The following is a 25,579-nucleotide window of genomic DNA, read 5'->3' as shown; positions in this document are numbered from 1 at the left end:
AAAAACCAAAATCAAATAGGTATTAGGTACAACATACACACATCCAATCAAAGTGTTAAACCATTTTATGGAAAAACATTTCTGCATGAATAAAAATATTAGATTCAATCTGAAATTGCAAAGATGAGCATTTTGGATTTGGTTCTGAAATATACAAAAGTCACGCAATGCTACTGAATAATAAAGAATGCAAAAGGTCAGAAAGTCACTTAAAACAGGAAATATATTGTTGACAGCAGCGCACTAGCCATTTTTTACAAAACAGAAACAAGGAGTTTAACTAGAAGAGAGCCCTGATCCACTGCTGTAGGATTGGGTTTTTTTTCTTCGATATAACATTTGAAATGCATCATATTCTTACTGAAGAAAACTCTTAAAATTTTATGTTAAAGTTGCAAAGATGCACTAAGTAAACATAGAAACATAAAAAACCTACAGCACAACACAGGCCTTTGACCCACAATGCTGTGTGGAACATGTACTTACTTTAGAAATTACCTAGGGTTACCCATAGCCCTCTATTTTTCTAAGCTCCATGTTCCTATGCAGGAGTCTCTTAAAAGGCCCTATTGTATCCGCCTCCACCATTGTTGCCGGCAGCCAATTCCACACGCTCACAACTCTGCATAAAAGAATTACCCCCGACATCCCCTCTGTACCTACTTCCAAGCACATTAAGACTGTGCTCTCTCATGTTAGCTATTTCAGCCCTGGGAAAAAGCCTCTGACTATCCACACGATCAATGCCTCTCATCATCTTATACACCTCTATCAGGTCACCCCTCACCCCTGGGAAAAAGCCTCTGACTATCCACACGATCAATGCCTCTCATCATCTTATATACCTCTATCAAGTCACCTCTCATCGCTCATCAAGTCATCGCTCCAAGGAGAAAAGGCCAAGTTCACTCAACCTATTCTCATAAAGCACACTCCCCAATCCAAGCTACATCCTTGTAAATATCCTCTGCACCCTTTCTATAGTTTCCACATCCTTTGTGTAATGAGGTGACCAAAACTAAACACAATGCTCCAAGTGAAATCTGACCAGGGTCCTATATAGCTGCAACATTACCTCTCAACGCTTGAACTCAATCCCATGGTTGATGAAGGCCAATGTACCTTATGACTTCTTAACCGCAGAGTCAACCTGCACAGCAGCTTTGAGTGTTCTATGGGCTCAGACCCCAAAATCTCTCTGATCCTCCACACTGCCAAGGGTCTTACCATTAATACTAATGGTACAGTTGATGAATAGTATTTGGATTTTTCAGAAGGCCAGTGACAAGGTGCCACACTTCAGGTTGCCTAAAAAGCTACAGGCCCACGGTATTACAGGAAAGATTCTAGCATGGATAAAGCAGTGGCTGATTGGCAGGAGGGAAAGAGTGGGAATAAAGGGAGCCTTTTCTGGTTGACTAGTGGTGTTCCACAGGGGTCTGTGTTAGGACTGGTTCTTCTTATGTTGTATGTTAATGACTTGGATGATGAAATTGATGGCTTTGTTGCAAGGTTTGCAGAAGATACAGAGATAGATGGTGGTTTTGAGGAAATTGGGAGGCTACAGAAGGACACCGATTAAGAGAATGGGGAAAGATGGGGCAGATGGAATACAGTGTTGGGAAGTGTATGGTCATGCACTTTGGTAGAAGAAATGAAAAGGTTGACTATTTTCTAAATGGAAAGAAAATACAAAAATTTCAGGCACAAAGTGATTTGGGAGTCCCTGTGCAGGATTTCCTAAAGTTTAATTTGTAGGTTGAGTCTGTGGTGAGGACTGTAAATGCAATGTTAACATTCAATTCAAGAATTTAAAACCTAGGATGCAATGTCGAGAGTTTATAAAACACTGGTGAGGCCTCACCTGCAGTATTTGCATGCAGTTTTGGGCCACTTATATTAGAAAGGACATGCTGAAACTGGAGAGGATTCAAAAGGGGTTCACAAAAAAGATTCCAGAATTAAATGGCTTGTAACATGAAGAATGTTTGATGGCTTTGGACCTGTAATCTGAGGAACTTAAAAGAATGGGGTGAATGAATGAAACCTATCAAATGTTGAAAGGCCTTGACAGAGTGGATGTGGAGAGGATGCTTCCTATGGTGGGAGTGTCTAAGATCAGAAGACACAGCCTCAAAGTAGAGGGGCATCCTTTTAGAATGGAGATGTGAAAGGATTTCATTAGCCAGAGAGCGGAGAATCTGCGGAATCCCTTGCCACAAGCAGCTGTGGAGACTAAGTCAGCCATAATGGAATGGCGGAGCAGACTCGATGGCCAAATGGCCTAATTCTGCTCCTATATCTTATGGTCCTCCCTTACCACCAGACAGTTCTTCCAGGTGAGGCGACACTTCACCTCTGAGTCTGCTGGGGTGACGCACTGTGTCCGGTGCTGCAGGTGTGGCTTTCTATATATTGGTGAGACCCGACGCAGACTGGGAGACCGTTTCGCTGAACACCTATGCTCTGTCTGCCAGAGAAAGCAGGATCTCCCAGTGGCCACACATTTTAATTCCACGTCCCATTCCGACATGTCAATACATGGCCTCCTCTGCCGTCAAGATGAAGCCACACTCAAGTTGGAGGAACAACACCTTATATACCGACTGGGTAGCCTCCAAGCTGATGGCATGAACATTGATTTCTCTAACTTCTGTTAATGCCCCTCCTCCCCTTCTTACCCCATCCCTAATTTTTAATAATTTTTTTTCTCTCCTTCCCTCTCACAATAACTCCTTGCCTGCTCTCCATCTTCCTCTGGTGCTCCCCTCTCCCTTTCTTTCTTCCAAGGCCTTCCATCCTATGATACTCCCCCTTCTCCAGCCTTGTATCCCTTTGCCAATCAACTCCCCAGCTTTTGGCTTCATCCCTCCCCTTCCTGTCTTCTCCTATCATTTCAGGTCTCCCCTTCCCCCTCTCAAATCTCTTGCTATCACCTTTTTCCATCAGTCTTGACGAAGGGTCTCGAACTGAACCATCGACTATACTTCTTCCCATAGAGGCTGCCTGACCTGCTGCATTCCACCATAATTTTGTGTGTGGTCCTCGATTTATGACAATTTAGAGTTTGTGCAAATGTGCAACAAAAGTGATATGCAAAAACTTAAAGCACTTCTGTTACTGTACATTCCATGCATTTAAAATAATGTATACAATATTTATGATTTCCTGCAGAGATACTAAGAAAAATAGAATGCAATAGATACCACATTTTTTTTCACCCAAGCCAATCAAGCAAAATAATTAATGTATTAATGTTATGATTATAACTGTCTATTACAATTGTAGAAAATACTTGGAATTGAAATGTGAACATTACTTCCTCTTATTCTCTAACATTTAATTGGAAAGCCAACATTTAATTGTCCATCATTAACTGATGGTCATAATTAATCATCATTATTGGGTGTAATCATCATTACACCGAATAATGATGATTAAATTGTAATATATACTCCGACAGGATTCTGTGCTATTTGAGAAAAATAGTTACAAGTGATGGGTCTTTTGCTCTTCTGGATTGCATAAATGCAGGTCATTAGTTTAAGGGGAAGTTTCTGACCAGCTCATTCTTAATGATAACCTCACTCAGTGATGATATTCCTTTACTTGTTTGCCTCTCCGGAAGGTGTACTCACCATCATGTTCTTAACACTGACCATCATCGACTCAACATGTCGATGACCAACTTGCTGAGCTGTGCTAGCAGAATGCTGTTCAAGTTATTTTTTCATAGGGTTGTCCATCATGGTCCTGACACCCCAGGCTCATTTTCCCCTAAAAGGGTGGGAAACGGATTCTCCTGCGCCATTTCAACACGAGAGGGAAGGCTGCCATACCCATCATCCACACCCCCACAGATTCCAAAAATGTGTTGATTTAATTGATTACCCCTTGTGTAATGAGCATGATCGAAAGAATAGATTACAGGGAAATTAGTTAGGATAATGGGATTGCTCCGAGAGCTGGTATGGACTCAGCAGGCCAAATAGTGTCAAAATGCTGGAGGAATTCAGCAGGCCATGCAGCATCTATGGAAAAGAGTAAACAGTTAACATTTTGGATCAAGACCCTTCATCGCAGCCTGAAACATTGACTGTACTCTTTTTCATAGATATTGCCTTGCCTGCTGAGTTCCGTCAGCATATTTTGCTTGGATTGTTAGCATCTGCAGATTTTCTCTTGTTTGTGATAGGCCAAATAGCTTTCCTTTATATTACAAGTAAGTACATTAAAAAAAAAGTAGCAATCATACTTTAGCTCTCTTCAAAATCACTTACTTAAATTGGAAAAATTAGAGGTCAGAGTATCGTTTCTGTGGCAACACAACGATATATACTTTTTATTTGCATAACTGGTTGTTTCATGCCTAACCATAAGGCAGTCAGACAGCACTAGAGCATAAAAGTGAGTCCTTCAGCCCATCTAGTTCATGCTTAACTGTTATTCTGCCAAGTGCCATTAACTCACACCTGGAACCATATCCCTCCCATTCATGTACTTCCCATTTGTACATTCATGCACAAAACACTTTTCAAAGTTGTAGTTGAACCCACATCCACTACTTCCACTGGCAGGTCATTCACTGGCACATCCACACTCTCACCATCATCTGAGTGAGAAAGTTTCCCATCATGGTCTCCTTAAACATTTCACCTTTCATTCTTAACCTATAACCTCTAGTTCTAGTCTCACCCAACCTCAGTGGAAAAAGCCTTCCTTGCATTTACCCTATCTATACCTTTCATAATTTTGTATGCCTCCACCAAATCACTTCTACAATCCAGAGAATTAAGTCCTAATCTCTTCAACCTTTCCCTATAACTCAGGTCCTCAGTTCCTGTAAATTTTCTCAACACTGTTTCAATCTTATTGATATATTTCATGGAGTTAAGTGACTAGAGCTGCATACAATATTCTAAATTATGTCTCATCAGCATCTTATACAACTTCAACATAACATACTCCTGTACTCAATGCTCTGATTTTTATGAAGGTTTAACATAAGCTTTCCACTTCTGAAAATGTCTGAAACAGCCGCTATCAAATGCCTTCTGCAAATGCAAGAGAAGTACATTACTAGTACTGGAGAGATCGCAGAAGCATTAACAATGATGTTCTAAGAATCAATAGATTCTGGCATTGTCTCAGATGACTGGAAAATTACAGATGTTACTCTGCTATTTAGAAGGGTGGGAGGCAGCATAAAGGAAACTATAGACCTGTTAGCCTGACATCAGTGGTTGGGAAGTTGTTGGAATCGATTGTTAGGGATGAGATTACGGGGAATCTGGAAGCATATGACAAGATAGACCAAACCCAGCATGGATACCTGAAAGAAACATTTTGCCTGACTAACCTACTGCAATTTTTTGAGGAAATTACAAACAGGGTAGACAAAGGAGGTTCTGTAAATCTGGCTTTTCAGAAGGTCTTTGACAAGGTGCTGCACATGAATCTGCTTAGCAAGATAAGAGCCCGTGGAATTACAGGGGAATTACTAGCATGGGTGGAGCATTAGCTGATCGGCAGAAAACAGATTGGGAATAAAGGGATCATATTCTGGCTGGCTGCCGGTTGCCAGTGGAGTTCCACAGGTGTCAGTGTTGGGACTGCTGCTTTTTATGATGTATGTCAATGAGTTGGACCATGCAACTAATGGAATTGTGGTTACACTTGCCGATGTTACAAAGATAGGTGGAGAAGCGGGTAGTGTTGAGGAAACCGAAAGACTTAGATAGCTTTGGGGAATGGGCAAAGAAGTGGCAAATGAAATACAATGTTGAAAAGTGTATGGTCATGCACTTTGGTGGAAGAAATAAACAGGCAGACTATTATTTAGATGGGGAAAGAATTCAAAATGCAGAGATGCAAAGGGACTTGGGAGTCCTTCTGCATGATACCCTGAAGTTTAACCTCCAGGTTGAGTCAGTGGTGAGAAGGGGATGAAGCCGGGGCATCAAAGGATATGGGAAGAAGGCAGGGGAGTGGAGATGACTGGAAGAATTGGATTAGACCCGCGATTGAATAGCGGCGCATAATCAATGGGCCGAATGGTCTACTTCTGCTCCTATATCTTACGATCTTACAGTCTAAAAAACACCAAAAAAAACTGGACAATCACTATATGATTCACAAAATTAAGTTTATTTTTCTTGATTATCTTGAATTTTTCTAAGAGCCTTTATGTCACAGCATTTTTAGTGGTATAGCTTTTCCCTGCCAGGTTGGTCTATCAGTATTTTGACCAAAAACTGAACAGCACTACACAACCACATGCATAACTAGAGGAGAACAAAGGCTCTGAGGCAAGTGACCTATTCTTCACATTTGAACACTTTCCACAGTCTAACAAATCAACTTTTTTCCACTTGTCTAGGTGAGTATAGCTCCAACACCTCAAGATGCTCAGCACCATTTAGAAAAATGCAGTCGCACTCGATTAGCATCTCTACTGTATATGCTCATTTTCCCCAACATAGCAAAGGCTGCGGTATGTATCATATGCAAAATGTACCCTGTTACTCTAGCAGGCCAGCATGCCAGCACCTCACACACTGTGACCACTATCACCAAGAAAGCCATGGGCACAAATGCAGAAGGACGCCATCCTAAATGGGAAGTGTGTTGCTGTTCCATCATTGTCACTGGATCCAAATCCAGGAACATCCTTTCCTCAAGCATGTTGAAAGTGTGTTCATCAATAAAGAACTGCAGTGATTAAAGACTGTAACTCAGCAACCTCTTAAAATTAAGTTCGAGAATAGGAATATTGGCAGTGATGACTAAATCCACCCCCAAAAAAAGGTAACGGAATAAAAGAAACATCAACTGTGCATTTAGAAAGCCAAAAATGAAGAGCAGCTCTTGAATGGTTTAACCTTTTAAGTTACTGGTCCTACGGAATGCTATTAAACATCCATTACTATAAAGCCATTAACAGAACCAAAAAAAAGATCAACCACCAACTATATAAAATGGAAGAGTATGTGGGAAGGAAGAGGCAGATTTATCTTGGAGTAGATTAAAAGGTTGGTATAACATCATGAGTCAACAGGCTATGATAAACTGTTCTATGTTGTATATTGTATACAAGAACTTTAAAACTACAATGCATCAATCTGGTTTGTGAATACAGTAGATTCTGGTTAATTGGGACATGTTGGGACCAGTACATTTTGGCTCAAATAAGCAGCTGCCCTAATTAGCCAAAATCTCAGGGAAATAATTTAAAAATTTTAGAAGACAAACTACTGTTTAAGTGAGTAACAAATTATGTATTTAAATGAAATACAGAAGAACACTACGAATGCTACCACAGCACTGAAAAAAATGTTTATTCATTGCTAATAACTATTGACAGAGGAATTCATCCAGCATACTCGGCCATGTACAGAGTGTCCAGGGAGGTACAGCACCTCACAAACACAAGAAAATCTGCAGATGCTGGAAGTCCAAAGCAACCCACACAAAAATGCTGGAGGAACTCAGCAGGGCAGGCCACAACTATCGAAAAGAGTAAACAGCTGGTGTTTTGCCCTGAAACATTGAGCCAGGGTGGCTCCTCCAGTGAAGGGTTTTCTCATGTCTAATTTGCAGCAGCCCACTCACCTTTGGTCCCCACCTGACATGCAGCTCTCACCTGTGGCTCCAAGTTGCTGTTTGAACATGACAGCGGCCACACCACGGTACGTCTCTTCAACAGGTAGGCTGGACCAATTAAGGGTAGCTGGCAGGCCTCATACTTCGGTGAAACAAGGACAGGCCTGTCCTAGCATGCAAAGTCAGATCCAGAAGACTACGCAGATGAAATCAACAGTGAGCTCCAAAGACCAAGAATGCAGTTCTGCAACGCTTCATGGAGAGTGACAAACATGATAAAGCAAAGAATTGTCATTCAGTGCAACCAAGGAAAACCCCAGTTTCTGATGACAACTTGTACCACTAAACCTGGACTTCCAAGGTCGAGAGAGTGGAGCTGTCCTTGTGCAACAACCTTTCCCCACTTTAAAAACTCCCCTGCACAGGCTTCACTATCATTGTCAGATACGCTGTCGTGTTCTTCTGATTGACCATTAGTGAATAAAATTAGCACAGACACCTAATGCAGATAATAGACTGCCTTCATAAAATACTTAAGATTGCATTCTCCAAAACTTCGTCTTCACTGTAACATTCAAGATGATTGTCGATACCTTCAAATTATTTGTAATTCCTAGCTAGTTGAAGAAGTGAAATGGTTTTATTTTCATTCCTGGCTGTTTCTGACATTTCTAAGCCTGAGTGCTTGAAACTACAGTGAACAAAACAATTCTAAATTGTCTTACTGTTTAGTTCTCACAAACTATCATGGACAAAAATCCCTGGTTTTTTTAAGACAAACACATGCAACTGATGCTATTTTAAACTGTTCAATCTAAGCACAGTGAACTGTCTAAGGCTATATAAGTTCACATGCCTGACACTGCTTAAAAACTGTTCAGCAACAGTTTCCAGTCCCAAATAATCAGCATAGTATCCCAAGAAAAGAGAACCCTGGCTATTTTCTCAATTAGTTTTTGCAATTTAAGAGTTGTCCTAAATGAATGGTTGCCTTAATTAAACATAATCCACTGTAAATTGGTCAACTTACATTAAGTAGTATTGGTACAGCAAAAGTAAAGAAATCCATGACACAGAGTTACAGTGTATAATGGATCTGGTGGTTGTAGAACCTCCCAAAGAGAAGATACACATTTTTATTGAAAGGTCAGGCAAGTGGGCAGAGGAGACGGGGTGGCTCTGTTGGTAAATAATGAAATAATATCCTTTGAAGTGACATAGGATCAGAAGATATAAAATCCTCATAGGTAGAGTTAAAAAACTACAAGGGTAAAGAGACCCTAATGGGAGATATATAGGCCTCCATACGGTAGCCATGGTGTGGAATATAAATTACACTGAGAGCAAGAAAAGCTATATAAAAAGAGCAATGTTAACATGGTCATAGGGGATTTCAATGTGCAAATAGATTGAGAAAAATCAGGTTTGTGCTGGATCCCAGAGAAGGCATTTGCAGAATGCCTACTAGATGGCTTTTTAGAGCATGTTAGATTAACAGAACACAACAGCATAGAAACAGGCCTTTTGGCCCATCTAGTCCATGCTGAACAATTTATCTGCTTAGTCCCATTGACCTGCACCTGGACCTCATTATCTGTCCCATCGATGTACCTATCCAAACTTCTCTTAAATATTGAAATTGATCCCATATCCACTACTTCCGCTGACAGCTTGTTCCACATTCTCACCAACCTGAGAAAAGATCCCCTTCGTTTCCCATAAATATTTCAGCTTTCACACTTAACCCATGGCCTCTAGTCATATTCTCATCCAACCTCAGTAGAAAAAGCCTACTTGTGTTTACTCCATCTACACCCTCATAATTTTGTATACTGTATCTCAATTGAATCTCCCTTCAATCTATGTTCTAAGGAATAAAGTCCTAACCTATTCAACCTTTCCCTATAACTCAGTTCCTCAAGTCCCAACAACATCCTTGTAAATTTTCTCTGCACTGTTTCAATTTTACTGATATCTTTCCTGTAGGTAGGTGACCAAAACTGTACACAATACTCTAAATTAGGCTTCACCATAGTTTTATACAATTTCATCATAAGATCCTAACTCCTGTACTCAATACTTTGATTTATGAAGGCCAATATACCAAAAGCTTTCTTTATGACCCCATCTACCCATGACACCACTTGCAAAGGACTATGGACATGTATTCCCCGATCCCCCTGTTCGACCATGCTCTTTTATATGCTCACCATACAAAACCTACACTGGTTAATACTTCTAAAATGCAATTATTAAACATCATTTTTTAGCCTATTTACCCAGTTCGTCCCAATCCCACTGCAGGTTTTGATAGTCTTCCTCGCTGTCCATTACACCCCCAGTCTTGGTGTCATCCACAAATTTGCTGATCCAGTTTACCACATGATCATACAGATGACAAACAACAACCAGTACCTGCAGCACACCACTAATCATAGGCTTTCAGTCAGAGTGGCAACCATCTACAACTACTCTCTGGCTGGAGGCCTGTGACTGAAGACTATGAGCTTGTTGTGGAGCCCACAAGAGAAAAGGTAATTCTGGATTGGGTATTGTGTAATGAACCAGATTTGATTAGCAAACTTAAGGTAAAGGAACCCTTGAGATGTAGTGATCATAATATGAAAGAATTCACCTTGCAGTTTGAGATGGAGAAGCTATAATCAGATGCATTGGTATTGCAGGGAGTAAACAGATCTACAGAGGCATGAGAGAAGAGTTGGTCAAATCTGATTGTAAGGGGACATCAGCAGGGACAATGGCGGAAGTTTCTGGGAGCAATTCAGAAGGCTCAGGATAGGTTCATTCCAAAAAAGTATTTGAAAGTGAGGGTGTGGCAACCGTGCCCGACGAGGGAAGTCCATCACAGCATAAAAACAAAAGACAGGGCACATAATGTAGCAAATGGTAGTAGGAAGCTACAGGATTGGGATGCTATTAAAAATCAACAAAAGGCAACTGAAAAACAATAAGGAAATAAAAGATTAAATATGAAGGTAAGCTAGCCAATAATATAAAAGAGGCTGAAAACCTTTTGGTAGATATAAAAAGAGTACAAGAGAGGCAAGAGTATGTATTGAACTGCTGGAAAATGACACTGGAGAGATAGTAATGGGGGACCAAGTAGTGGTGGATGAACTCAATATGTATTTTGCATCAGTCTTTATTGTGGAAGACTCCAGCAGTATACCAGAAATTTGAAAATGCTGGGGCAGAAGTGAGTGTAGTTGCTATTACTAGGGAAAGGTGCTGGGATGCTGAAAGTTCTGAAAATAGGCATATCACTTGGATGAGACTGACTACACCTAGGGCTTCTGAAAGTTATGCATGAAGAAATTATGGAGGCATAAGTAGTGATTTTTCCAGAATCACAAGATTGTGGAATAATTCTAGCAGACTAGAAAATTGCAAATTTCCACTCCTTAAGACCTGAGGTAGAGAGGCAAAAGACAGAAAATTACAGGCCAGTTAGCCTGAATTCAGTGTTTTGCAAGATAATGGAGTCCATTATTAAAGATGAGGTTTCAGGTTCCTAGGGAGGCACAGGATAAAATAGGTCAAAGTCAGCATGGTTTCCTTAAAGAGTGTTTTGAAGAGTGATCCCCGGAATGAAAGGATTATATATACGACCCATTGATGCATTTGAGCCTGGACTCAATGGAGTCTAAAAGAACGAGTGGGGTCTCATTGAAACCTATTGAATACTCAAAGGCCTATATAGAGTAGGCATGGAGAAGATGTTTCTTACAATGTGAAACTCTGCAACCAGGAGACACAACACAATACAAGGACATCTCTTTACAACAGAGATGAGGAGGAATTTGACACAGATGGCTGTGGAGTTGAAGCCATTAGGTATATTTAAAGTGGAGGTTGATAGGTTCTTGACTGGAAAGGTTGTTGAAGACTACGTGGAGAAGGCAGGGGAAAGGAGTTGACAGGGATAATAAATAAACTATTATAGGTATATTTGTTATATTTCTACACTCTTCTTGGTTGGTGCGACTGTAACGAAACCCAATTTCCCTTGGAATCAATAAAGTATGTCTGTCTGTCTGTATGGAATGGTGGAGCAGACGCAAACATGCCAATTGGCCTGATTCTACACCTATGTCTTACTGGATAATGGAGGCCATGTAGATCAGGAGGAGAAATAATTGAATGGACAGAGAGAGTGCAGTTACTGTTAGTGCCATAAGGTTATAGACTACCCAAGCAGAATATAATGTGTTATTGCTCTAGTTTGTATTTATCCTTATCTTGTTGAAGGACAGATGTGTCAGTATGAGAATGGGAGGAGAACTGAAATGAATATGTAAATGTGCTTGGCAAAGCAGTCAACCAATTTGTGACCTGTCTCACCAGTGTCGAGGTGAGCACAACAGAGGACCTGATGCAATGAACGATGCTGTACATGAAAGACTGGAGGGGCTGCTTATGGAAGGGATAATGATGAGGAAAGAGTTTTCAAGCCAGGTTTTATATCTTTTCTGGTTAGAGGAGAGTGCCTGGAGAGGGATGAGCTGATCAGCAATTACGAAGAGAGTGATCCTTGCAGAAAGCAGAAAATGCGATGATATTGTTGATGGTGGGCTCATGAAACTCCTGTTTATTGACTGTATAACTCTACTTCCTATAGCATAAGTTCAAATGAACACATCTCCAAACTCCTATACATAGGACATTGCACATGGATCCCTAACTTACTGACCAACAGATCACAATCATTAATAGGCTCCGCCGCCGTGGTTATTCTCAATACTGCTGCCCCTCAAGGCTGTACCCTCAGCCCTTTACTTTACATCTATACACTCATGTACGTGTGGCCAGGGTCTTCCAGAACTCCATTTATAAGTTTATGATGAAGTGAACTGAAACAACAATGTGACAGAGTAAAGACAGGAAATACAGAATGTATTGGCCTGGTGTGAAGCCAACCACCTCTTCCTCAACGCCAGCTAAACAAATGAGCTGGTTATGGACTTCAGAAAGTGCAGCAGAGTCCAAACCCTTCCTATATCATTGGTGCTGAGGTGGAGGTAATTGAGAGCTTCAAGTTCCTAGGTATAAATATCAACAATAACTTTTCCTGGTCCAGCTATATAGACCCTATGGCTGATAAACCACATCAACACTCCTACTTCCTCATAAGTCCATAAAAATTCAGCATATCCCTTTTTTTTTAAAAAAGCAGGTTGCAACAGAGAAAACACCTGGAAGCAACACATCTTGGTATGAAAACTGCTGTGCGCAAGACAACAAGAATTTCTAGACTCAGCTCAGTCCAACACCAAAGCGAACCTCCCTCTGTTTATTCTGTCTACACTTCCCACTGATGGGGAAAGTAGCCCAAAAAATAAAATACCCCTCCTACACTAGTCATTCTCTCACCTGGTGAAAAATATTCCTTGAGAACTCCTCCCACCAACTCAAGTACAACTTCTATCCTGCTGTTCTAAGATCCCTGAATAGACAGTAAGTTGGATTCTTGACCTCACAATCGACCTCGATGTGATATTACACCACAGTAGCGTAGTGATTAGGGCAACACTATTACATAGCAAGGATGTTGGAGTTCAGAGTTCAATCCCAGAATCCTCTGCAAAGAGTCTCTGTAGTCCTCCTTGTGGGATGCATGGGTTTACTCCAAGTCCCCTGGTTTCCTCCCACAGTCCAAAAGACATACTAGGTAGGTTAATTGGTAATGGCAAATTGTCCCACGGTTAGGGTTAAATTGGGGATTCTGTGCAGTGTGTCTCAAAAGGCCTATGCTGTGCTGAATAGATAATTAGTTACTGCTGATCTGCAATTACTGGACTTTCTCCTTACTATAATATCTTATTCTTCATTGTTATTCTTTCAGCTTGTACTACCTCAAAGCACTGTCGTAATGAATTGAACTGTATAAATGGCATAGAACATTACAGCACTTCAACCCACAATGTTGTACCAACCCGTTAACCTACTCTATGATCAATCTAACCATTCCCTCCTACATAGTCCTCCATTTACTGCAGGGCTCACCAACCTCTTTTGCACCACGGTCCGGTTTAATATTGCCAATATTCTTGCGGATCGGCCAATGGGTGAGGGTGGGGGGGAGGGTGTTAATCACAACCGGAATATAGGTGATAAGTCAACTATAAGTCACTTATAAGTTGCTAATACACTCAATTTTGTTCCTAAAAGGGTTTATTCTAACAAATATAATATTAAACACGCAGCGCACACTTTCCACGCATAAATATAGTAATAAGTCATTCCTGAGGATTAGAGGGTGGCTAATGTAACCCCACTTTTTAAAAAAGGGAGAGAAAAACCGGGGAATTATAGACTGGTGAATGGGGAAAATGCTAGAGTCGGTTATCAAAGATGTGTTAACAGCACATTTGGAAAGAGGTGGAATCATCGGTCAAAGTCAGCATGGATTTGTGAAAGGAAAACCATGTCTGACGAATCTTATAGAATTTTTTGAAGATATAACTAGTAGAGTGGATAGGGGAGAGCCAGTGGATGTAGTATATTTAGATTTTCAAAAGGCTTTTGACAAGATCCCACACAGGAGATAAGTGTGCAAACGTAAAGCACACGGTATAGTGGGTATGGTATTGATGTGGATAGAGAATTGGTTGGCAGACAGGAAGCAAAGAGTGGGAGTAAACGGGACCTTTTCAGAATAGCAGGCAGTGACGAGTGGGGTACCGCAAGATTCAGTGCTGGGACCCCAGTTGTTTACAATATACATTAATGATTTAGACGAGGGAATTAAATGCAGCATCTCCAAGTTTGCGTATGATACGAAGCTGGGTGGTGGTGTTAGCTGTGAGGAGGATGCTAAGAGAGGATGCCGAGTAACTTGGATAGGTTAGGTGAGTGGGCAAATTCATGGCAGATTCAATTTAATGTGGATAAATGTGAGGTTATCCACTTAGGTTGCAAGAACAAGAAAACAGATTATTATCAGAATGGTGGACGATTAGGAAAAGGGGAGATGCAACGAGATCTTGGTGTCATTGTACACCAGTCATTGAAGGTGGGCTTGCAGGTACAGCAGGCAGTGAAAAAGGCAAATTGTATGTTGGCATTCATAGCAAAAAGATTTGAGTACAGGAGCAGGGAGGTTCTACTGCAGTTTTACAAGGCCTTGGTGAGACCGCACCTAGAGTATTGTGCGCAGTTTTGGTCCCCTAATCTGAGGAAAGACATTCTTGCCATAGAGGGAGTACAGAGAAGGTTCACCAGATTGATTCCTGGGTTGGCAGGACTTTCCTATGAAGAAAGACTGGATCGACTAGGCTTATACTCACGGGAATTTAGAAGAGAAGACTGAGGAGGGATCTTATTGAAATGTATAAAATTCTAAAGGGATTGGACAGGCTAGATGCAGGAAGATTGTTTCCGATGTTGGGAAAGTCCAGAACGAGGGGTCATAGTTTAAGGATAAAGGGGAAGCCTTATAGGACCGAGATGAGGAAAAACTTCTTCACACAGAGAGTGGTGAATCTGTGGAATTCTCTGCCACAGGAAACAGTTGAGGCTGGTTCATTGGCTATATTTAAGAGGAAGTTAGATATAGCCCTTGTGGCTAAAGGGATCAGGGGGTATGGAGGGAAAGCAGGTACAGGGTTCTGAGTTGGATGATCAGCCATGATCATACTGAATGGCGGAGCAGGCTCGAAGGGCCGAATGGCTTACTCCTGCACCTATTTTCTATGTTTCTATGACTCACTTATAAGTCAATGCATCATAACATTTTAAGTAACGTTTGGATATTAAACACACTGCGCATATTTTCCTCATATGAGCATATAAATCATTGCAACACACCAGTGAGAGGACAAGGTAAGGGGTGGAGGTCCCCGTACCGGAGCCACAGTGGTCGCAGTCCGGAGAGAGCAACCGACCGAGCTAGGAGTGCAACAGGGCGCGTGCCTGCCCTCCTTGTAGGTAGGTAGGATCTATTGACCGATAAAAGTTTGGCTTGAGGGATGACTTTCAGTAAATCGCAGCGAGGTAGCTGCTCTGCTACTTACAAAACCCTGAGCCCAAAATAGGTTGTCTGCGAATGTTTTAGCACCGGGTTCCCCACGAACATTCAGTATGCTAAACAGGTTTAGAGGCGGCGCCCATCTGTCCGCGCTCCAGGTCAGTAGCAACGACAATCTCACCCGCTGCACGAGGCGGCCCGTAACCCAAGGCCAACCAGTGATCCCTGGCTCAAGGGTATCACTGTATTTAGGCAATTGATAATCTCACTTGGGTAATGGCTTCGCGTGCGTAATGACCTAGTGTGCATTCAAGTTCAACAGTGGGCATGACAGGCAATGAGGAAAGGTGCAGCTGACTCATATCATTTCATATTGCCAAATCATATAGTTTCCTCATGGCCCGGTAGCACATGCTTTGCGGCCCAGTGGTTAGGAACCACTGGGCTGCTCAAACTACACTGAGGCTGTCTACAAGAAGGGGCAGAGCTGTCTCAATTTCCTGAGGAGAATGAGGTCCTTTAACATCTGCCGGACGATGCTGAGGATGTTCTACGAGTCTGTGGTGGCCAGTGCTATCATGTTTGCTGTTGCGTGCTGGGGCAGCAGGCTGAGGGTAGCAGACACCAACAGAATCAACAAACTCATTCCTAAGGCCAGTGATGTTGTGGGGGTGGAACTGGACTCTCGGACGGTGGTGTCTGAAAAGAGCATGCTGTCCAAGTTGCATGCCATCTTGGACAATGACTCCCATCCACTTCATAATGTACTGGTTAGGCACAGGAGTGCATTCAGCCAGAGACTCATTCCACCGAGATGCAACACTGAGCATCACAGGAAGTCAATCCTACCTGTGGCCATCAAACTTTACAACTCCTCCCTCGGAGTGTCAGACACCTTGAGCCAATAGGCTGGTCCTGGACTTATTTCCACTTGGCATGATTAACTTATTATTATTTAATTATTTATGGTTTTATATTGCTATATTTCTTCGCTATTCTTGGTGTGGCTGTAATGAAACCCAATTTCCGTCAGGATCAATAAAATATGTCTGTCTGTCTGATTTACTGTAATCCATGTGGCTACCTAAGAGTTTCTTAAAAGCCCCTGATGTATCTACATCTACAACTCCCCTGGCATGGCCTTCCACTCGCACACAACACTCTGTATAAAGAAAATATAGAAGAGGCTTTGGTGATAATTTACTGGGCTCTGGGCAGGTCCCAGTGGATTACAGGAAGGCGAATGTCACATCGCTGTTCAATTTAAAGGATGTAGGCAAAAGGCAAGTAACTATAGGCCAGGTAGTTTAACATCTGTAGCCGGGAAAGTGCTTGAAGCTACTGTAATGCCATGGTTCATATTTTCACTGTTATGCTGTATGTAGTTCATTTTGGCAGCTCAGTAAGAGCAGGCTGTTCAGTTTTCATGCTTGCTTGGGTTACTGTTGAAGATAACAGAGAGGAGAAATGTGTGCCATCCAATTAGGATGGTCGGATTAAGGGGAGGTTTCTCTGGTGAGGGACACTAAGGTTGGGCTTGGGAGTTTTTGGTTCAAATGATGATGAAGAGAGAAGATGCTGGGGAGAACAGGTCGTAGCATACGATCCGGTGGGAGACCCGATTGTTTGACATGGATTGCCAGCGACGTTCGGAAGGTGATGTGTGCTTTCACGTTGACTGAGGGCCCATCGTGTGAGCGACAAAGAAGTTCAAGATGAGCTGCAATTTGTGCACATTTGACTGTTAAATTAGAATGCGTCCTTTTCTTTTTGTTATTCTTTACTAACCCTTTAGTTAAAAGGTTCATAAATATAATTCCTTTAATCATATGCAGTGTACTGTCTGTTATTTTGTGCCATTAATTTGTAACAGGGTAACAGATGACACAGATCCACACAAACCGGGGTTTGGGATGGATTGAGCATGCCTCAATCTCACAAGTTTGGCATGGAGGTCGTCTTCCCTAGACTTACGCAGCCAAGGAAATTGGTATTTCGCAAGAAGAAATAGCAAGGCATCTAGAAAGAAATGGATCCAACAGGTAGATGCAGCATGGATTCGGCAAAGGCAGGTCCTGTCTGACAAACTTACTGGAGTTCTTTGAGGATATAATGACCACAGGGGATAGACGGGAACAGACAGACGTTATTTATTTGGATTTCTGGAAGGCATTCGATAAGGTGCCATATAAAAGACTTATCCATAAGATAAGGATGCATAGAGTTGGGGGTGATGTATTAGCATGGATAGAGGATTGGTTAACTAATAGAAAGCAGTGAGTTGGGATACATGGGTGTTACTCTAGTTGGCAATCAGTGGTGAGCGGTGTGCCACAGGGATTGGTACTGGGCCCGCAACTGTTCACGATACACATAGATGATCAGGAAGAGGGGGCCAAGAGCAGTGTATTTAAGTTTGCTGATGATACTAAATACAGTGGAAAAGCAAATTGTGCAGAAGATATAGGGTCTGCAGAGAGCTACAGAACAGTTAAATGAGTGGACAAGGGTCTGGCAGATGGAGTACAATGTTGGTACATGTGAGGTCATCCACTTTGGAAGGAAATATGAAAGAGCAGATTATTACTTAATTTGTAAAAAAAATTGCAGCACACTACTGTACAATGGGACTTGGGAGTGCTTGTGCATGAATCAGAAAAGGTTGATTTGCAGGTGCAGCAGGCTATCAAGAGGCCAAATGGGACGTTGGCCTTCATTGCCGGAGGGACTGAACTTAAGAGAAGGGAGGTTATGCTACAGCCGTACAGGGTACGGTTGAGGCCACACCGAGAGTACTACGTGCAGTTCTGGTCTCCTGACTTGAGGAAGGATATACTGGCTATAGAGGCGATGCACAGGAGGTTTATCAGGTTGGTTTCAGAGATAAGGGGGTTAGACTATGAGGGGAGATTGAGTCACCTGGGACTGTACTCACTGGAATTTAGAAGAATCAGATGAGATCTTATAGAAACATATAAAATTATGAAAGGGATAGATACGATAGAGGCAAGAAAATAGTTTCCACTGGCAGGTGAGACTAGAACGAGGGGACATAGCCTCAAGAATCAGGGGAGTAGATTTATGGCGGAGATGAGGAGGAACTGCTTTTCCCAGAGGGTGGTGAACCTGTGGAATTCTTTGCCCAATGAAGCAGTGGAGGCTACTTCAGTAAGTATATTGTAAGGAAGGTTGGATAGATTTTTGCATAATAGGGGAATTATGGGTTATGGGGAAAAGGCAGGTAGGTGGAGATGAATCCATGACCAGATAAGCCAAGATCTTATTGAATGGTGGAACAGGCTCGATGGGCCAGATGGCTTATTCCTATTTATTATGTTCTCATGTTTAATCCCCACCCCACATCTACCCCTATGCAGCACTATCAAACCTGTCCTCTAGGATATTAGTGCTCCTCCTGTTCAGGGGCAAACAGTCTGTTCTAAACAAATCACACCTTACCTAGAAGAGATCTCAGTGAAACTAAAATCTGAAACTTCCCTCCCGTACATTCTTCTTATCCATCTTCCTATCTCTGGCCTCACCCACACATGGCACGCATAGCAATCCTGAGATCGCAACCCTGAAAGTCCTGTTCTTTAACTTAGTACACAACTCCCTGAACTCACTATGCAGGACCATGTCACCCTTCCTGCCTGTGTCATTGGTACCAATGTGGACCACAATCTCTGGCTGCACGCCCTCCCAATCAAGAATGCTATGGACTCAGTCTGAGATGTTCCTCACCCTGGCACCCGGGAGGCAAATACCATCTGGGAATCTTGTTCTCGACCACAGAACCTCCTTAATGTTCCCCTACCAACAAATCCCCTACTACTACAGCTCTCACTTTCTCCCTCCCCCCATCCCTTCTAAACCACAGAGCCAGACATCTGATTGCTGTAGCTTTCCTCTGCTGGGTCATTCCCCCTACCCCCATCCCCAACAGAATCCTGTTGTAGAGGGAATGGCCACAGGGGTACTCTGCACTAACTGCTTATCCCCCTTCCTTCTCATAACAGTCACCCCGTTACCTGCGTCCTGCACCTTGGGTGTAACTATCTCCCTGTATGTCTTGTCCATCAACCTCTCAACCTCCCAAATGATCTTAAGTTTATCCAGTTCCAACTCCAACTCCTTAACACGATCCGTCAGAAGCTGCAGTTAAATGCACTTCTTGCAGATGTAGTTGTCAAGGTTACTAGAGGTCTCCCTGTTTTCCCATATCCTGCAAAAGAAGCATTCCACTCTTCTGCCTGGCATCCCCACTACTCTACATGGAGAGAGAGGGAGAGAGAGAAAGAGAGTGAGAGAGAATGAATAATAAAAAAAATTCTACCTATGGTCTACACCTCCCCTTGCTGAAGCCTCAATGAGCCAAAGCTTCAACTCCCCACTCTAACACTGACTCACTCACACAATGGTTACTCCCAAAGTGGCCTCTCTGCTTAAATCTAACTTTTTTTTATTGGATCTTGCCAAGTGCATAATTATGCACAATCCCATGTCTCCTCGGAATCTGTGACATGCAAAATGTTCAGATTGCCTACGCTCACTTCGTTTAAAATCTTTGTCCTCTACTCAATTCAAGATCCCGAGATAATATTGCAGCTCTATAAAACCATGGTTAAACCATACTTGGAATACATGCTCAGTTCCAGACACCTCACTTTTTGTAATGATGTGGAAGCTTTTCAGAGTGTGCAGAGATGATTTATCAGCTTGCTGCCTAGATTAGGGAGCAACTCTGATAAGTATAGATTGAATGAGCTAAAGCTTTTCTTTTTTGAGTGACAGAGAATGAGAGGTTACTTGATAAAGTTATTCAAGATGGTAAGAGACATAGATCGATTAAATAGCCAGAGACTTCTCTCCAGGGCAGAAGTGGCTAATACAAGGCAGCATAATTTTAAGGTGATTGGGGGAAAGTAAAAGGGAAGGGGAAATCAGAGGCAATTTCTTTGTACAGAGTGGTATGTGTCTGTGGAAGGCCATGCCAGGTAGATGCAAATACACCAGGGGAAAGAGATAAATAAAATTGAAAGACTGCAGAAAAAACTTACAAAGATCCAACTGAGACTTGACACCTGAGTTAGAGGGCGAAGTTGAATAGGTTCCAACTTTATTCCCTAGAATTTAGAAGATTAAGGGGAGATTTGATAGAGGTATACAAATTTATGAGGGGGGGGGGCAGACGGTAAATGCAAGCAAGCTTTTTTCACTGAGGTTGGGTCAGACTACAACTAGAGGTCATGGGTAAAGGATAAAAGGAGAAATGATTAAGGGGAGCTTGAGGGGCACTTCTTCAGTCAGAGGGTGGAAAGAGTGTGGAACAAGCTGCCAGTGTGTTTTTTGTGGATTTGATTTCGACATTTCAATAGTTACGTGGATGAGATGGGTATGAAAGTCTCTGGTCCAGGTGCATATCCATGAGTCTAGGCAAATAAACTGCTCAGCACTAACTAACTGGGCCAAAGGGCCTGTTTCTGTGCTATAATGTTCTATGACTCAACCCCCTGACTAATTGCCACTGTGTGGTGCCCCTATCTTTTCACTAACTCTGTATTCTGCCTCAAATTTGTCCTTACAAAGTGAATCACTTCACATTTTTCCAGGTTGAACTTCATTTGCCAATTCTCAGCCCAACCCTGCATCCTGTCAATTTCCCATTGCAACCTATGACAATATTCTGTAGTATGCACAACACTACCAACCTCTAGCTCAACTGCAAATTTACTAGCCAACTCTGCCACCTCCTCATCCAAGTCATCTATAAAAATCACAAGGAACAGAGGTCTCCGCAGAACTCTACCAGTCCTTGGCCTCCAGGCAGAATACACCCCATCTACAACCACCCTCTGCCTCTATGGGCAAAACAATCCTGAAACCATTCAGCCGTTTCACTGGATCCCATGCTTTTTGAATGAACTTACCACAAGGAATTTTATCAAACATCTTACAAAATCCATATACACGACATCCACTGCTCTTCCTTCATCAATGTGTTTTGTCAGATCTTCTAAGAATTCAATTAGGCTCATGAAGAATGACTTGTCCCTCACTAAAACCATACTGACTAGCCCTAACCAGTCTATAGTTCTCCAAATGCTCACAAATCCTTTCTCTAAGAATCTTCTCCAATAATTTTTCAACATTGATGCAAGACTCAGTGGTCTATTATTCCAGGGTTATGTCTACTTCCTTCCTTGAGAAAAATAATATAAATTTGTCACCCTCCAATCATCTGGTAATATTCCTGTGGCCAGTGAGAATGCAAAGGAGCATCAATTTTTACCTTCTTTTCCCATAGTAACCTGGGGCATATCCCATCCAGCCCAGGGACTTACCTATCTTAATGTTTTTCAACAGTTCTAGCATCTCCCTTTTCTTAATGTCAAGATGTTCTTGCACAGCCAAACTTTTTACATTGTCTTCATAAGTGCCAAGGACCTTCTCACTGGTGAATACTTAAGTATTTATTATTAATTTTCCTTTCTACCTCTGACTCCAGGCACATTTCCTCTTCTATCCCTGATTGGTCCCTTCCTTAGGCTAGTCATCCTTCTGTTCTTCATAAAAGTGTAGATCAGCTTGGGGTTTTCCTTAATCCCACTCACCAAGGCTTTCTCCTACCCTCTTCTAGCTCTCTGATCCATTCTTAAATTCCTTCCTGGCTATCTTATAACTCTCAGGACCCCTGTCTGATCCTTGCTTCCTAAACCTGAAGTAAGTTTCTTTCTTCCTCTTGACTGGATGTTCTACATCTCGTGCAGCCATGGTTCCCTTACTCCACCATCCTTTCCCTGTGTTCGTGAGACAAAACTACCCTAACTTCCACATTTTCACATTGCATTTCCCAGAGTACATCTGGTCCCAACTTATGCTCCTGCCTCCTCATCCAATTAAACACTTTCCCATACCATCAGTTTTTATCCTTTTCAAAGCTATGGTAAAGGTCAGGGAGTTGTGGTCACTGTCTCTGAAGTGCTTAACCACCAAGAGATCTGACACCTATGTAAGACCAGTTTTTTCACCATACCTCAGAACATGTGACAATAATAAACTTATTTACCTTGTGTATGATAAAGAACTCTTGATCTCTCATTCTGCCTTGTCATGACCCTTGCACCATTCTGACTACCAACACCACACTTTCACAACGACTGTAACACCAGATTCTGCAATCTGTTATTGCATTTCCTATTTCTGTGATGTTAATGTACGTATATGTGGAACAATCTACCTGGATGGCACCAAACAATATTTTCCACCATATCTTGCATCAAAATTCCATATTTCTACACCATAGAATTTTCAAGAAGGAACAACAAATTTAACATGGGTTAATTATTCAAACTTCCAATGGTTATCTACATCTGATAGTGCTGTGATTTATTAAAAATAGCATAAATGGGCCCAGAAAATGTTAATGGCCTTAAAAATAATGGTTGACTAGAAAGTCATTTCTATATTGCTGCCATTTCAACATTACTCTAAGTATTTTACTTAACAGGATGCCCTGTGAATAATTAACAGTGACCTTAAACAAAACAGCCAGTTTTGGACAAATCATTTCCCAGAGGGTGAAACTGCTTCCACTTTATATTGATCCATATACAGTATTTTACTGAATGACAATGTGTTTTCAGTTCTTCAATCATTTTCCTCCTGTACCTTCCCTGTCTATTCTACTTGGTCTTATCCATTATATGTATCTTTAACTTGTTTGATTTTAGAAGAACAATTTTTTTAAATGTTGATATCCTACCACAAAATAAGTTAATCTCCTTTAAGTGATATCAGGGGATAAACATTATTCCATGTAACCTGCCTAATGTTATTAATCTTTCTGTTCTTTCATAATTTTGGGGGGGGGTTTTGCATCATCCAAAAGACATCTCCTCTGTGGGCACTTTCCAATCCAATCCTCACTGCCGAAAAAGCAACTTAAACCAATATACTAGATAACTTTACCCCCCCCCCCCCCCCACACACACACACACACCAGAAGGCAATTGGAACACACTGCTCGATGGGTGGTGTATGATGGTAGGGCACAAACCAGCTGGTAAATTGGATTACTTGATGGTCAATACAGATATGAACTCTGTACGACATGACTAGGAGTACAGGGAAAGCTTCATATAGCTCTTCACCTCTTCTTATTATCCCAAGAATTAGCATCCTGCACCTACAATGAACCAATTCGGTGGCAAATTGATCCATTTGGATAAAATACAGTCAAATCTACGCCACGTCACTAAATCTCTGCATAGCCTCAGTAATACAATCCCTTTTCAATAAATAATCCCGCTATATATCAAGGGACCTTGCCTTTAACAGTATATTCCCGCGAGGTAGCTTTGACCACTGTTCCGCACTGGCTGCAAAGTGGGACTTAGGGCATCCTGGAGGACGTATTTTGGGGAAAGATGCTGTGTAGGTGCAACCCCCCAAAATGCAAAAGCACAACACAATTAAAACCTCTAACTCGACCCTGCGCTCGTTGGCGTTTCGACGGGAGAGATGCAGACAGTACCTACCGTGTGCACACCTGCTTTTCCCCGTGACCATCCACTTCCCGGTAAAACTGCGAGCGTTTCCACCCTTCCTCGGATTTCACCCAACACCCTCCCGGGGAGCGCCAATCCCGTCCCAAGAACGGCATCCTCAGCTCAGATGAGGCTCCAGCCACCTCTGACTGTGTTTTTATTCCGTTGCGATTCCAACAAACAGCTCGAACGTTTACATCACAGCTGAGAACCAACGTTCCCGCACAGTCAACCCCGACCTTCCGCACTGCCTTTGTTGACAGAAGCGCTGCGGTAGTTCCACCCCAACCCCCATTTAGCCACTCGAAACCAATGAAAAGTGAGCTCCTCCTCTTTATTCCGGAATGTCTAGGGCTTCCACTGGTCCATTTTAACGTCAATCATCAAGAAGACGCGAGCGTTTTTCCCCCTTATGTGTTTGTTCCTCAAAACTATCCAGTTGCGGCTTCATCTTGTTGTTTTTTGTTGTATGTTTTGTTGTATGTTGTTGTTTTTTCTGTGTGTAACTGAGAATCGGCCTTGTGAGAAGAAATCATTATCTCCCATAAAGAAATATATATTCTGTTCTAATAAACAGCTGGACTGAACGTAATAAAGATGTAAAAAAGAGATTATACTACAGAATTTGCGGCGGCTACCGGGACACTAAATTACAGATAAAGGAAAGGTGTGAAAAGCATGTTTGTTGTAGTGGGTGAGCTCGACTTCCTTCATAAAGACTCCTTACTGCTAAAAGTTTAGATGAGGATTAGATGCATCTTTGAGGGTTTCTTAAATCAACGTGTGGAAAACAACAGAGGACCTGGTATTGGGTGGCCAGGTGACTGAACTTTCAGCTGGAGAGCATTTAGGGTACAATGATCAGAGCTCCCTAAGTTTTAAAACAGATTTAGGTATGAATTTTACAGGAGAGCATTAAATTGGAGCAGGACAAGTTACAAGAGTATTAGGCAGGAACTAGGGAAAGCTGAAGCAATAAAGTAATCAATGAACAATAAACTGTGAGTAGATGAAAGGCTGCAGATGTTGGAAATCCAAAGCAACACACATAAAATGCTGGAGGAACGCAGCAGGTCAGGTAGCATTTATGGAAATGAATGAACAGTTGGTGTTTCAGACTGAGACCCTTCTTCAGAATGGAAAGGAAGGGGAAAGATGCCAGAATAAAAATGTGGGAAGAGTAAACAATAAACTGTTCTGCCTTCAATACTATTATTACAAGCAAACTCATCACCAAATTCCAGACCTGGAAATCAATGCCTCCCTATGCAACTGAATGAATGCTAAGATTCTGTTCTAATTCCAACTGAGGAGGCACTTTGGATAACGGTGAGTACAGGAAGGAGAGAGAGCTTAGTGGCATGTATCATGACAGCAGTCATTCCCTCAATGTCAACTAAACAAAAGAGCTGCTCATCAACTTCAGAAAAGGAATGGTGGG

At 42.0% G+C, this 25,579-nt stretch overlaps 1 protein-coding gene across 3 annotated transcripts in view; it reads right to left on the bottom strand.

Moving 5' to 3' along the window:
* Positions 1-24,415, bottom strand: part of fbxo25 (F-box protein 25) — a 75,459-nt gene extending 51,044 nt beyond the window's left edge. For all 3 annotated transcript variants that reach the window (XM_059982007.1, XM_059982009.1, XM_059982010.1), the window contains exon 1: positions 24,130-24,415. In XM_059982007.1, the coding sequence (XP_059837990.1) occupies positions 24,130-24,254 (125 nt within the window). In that variant the 5' untranslated portion in view covers positions 24,255-24,415. The remainder of the gene's footprint in view (positions 1-24,129) is intronic.
* Between the last annotated feature and the right edge of the window lie 1,164 nt (positions 24,416-25,579).

The sequence above is a fragment of the Hypanus sabinus genome, chromosome 10 (assembly GCF_030144855.1).
Source record: "Hypanus sabinus isolate sHypSab1 chromosome 10, sHypSab1.hap1, whole genome shotgun sequence".
In the NCBI taxonomy this organism is placed as follows: domain Eukaryota; kingdom Metazoa; phylum Chordata; class Chondrichthyes; order Myliobatiformes; family Dasyatidae; genus Hypanus; species Hypanus sabinus.
The sequence above is the reverse complement of the archived record's forward strand: the minus strand, read 5'-3'. Positions and strand labels throughout refer to the sequence as shown.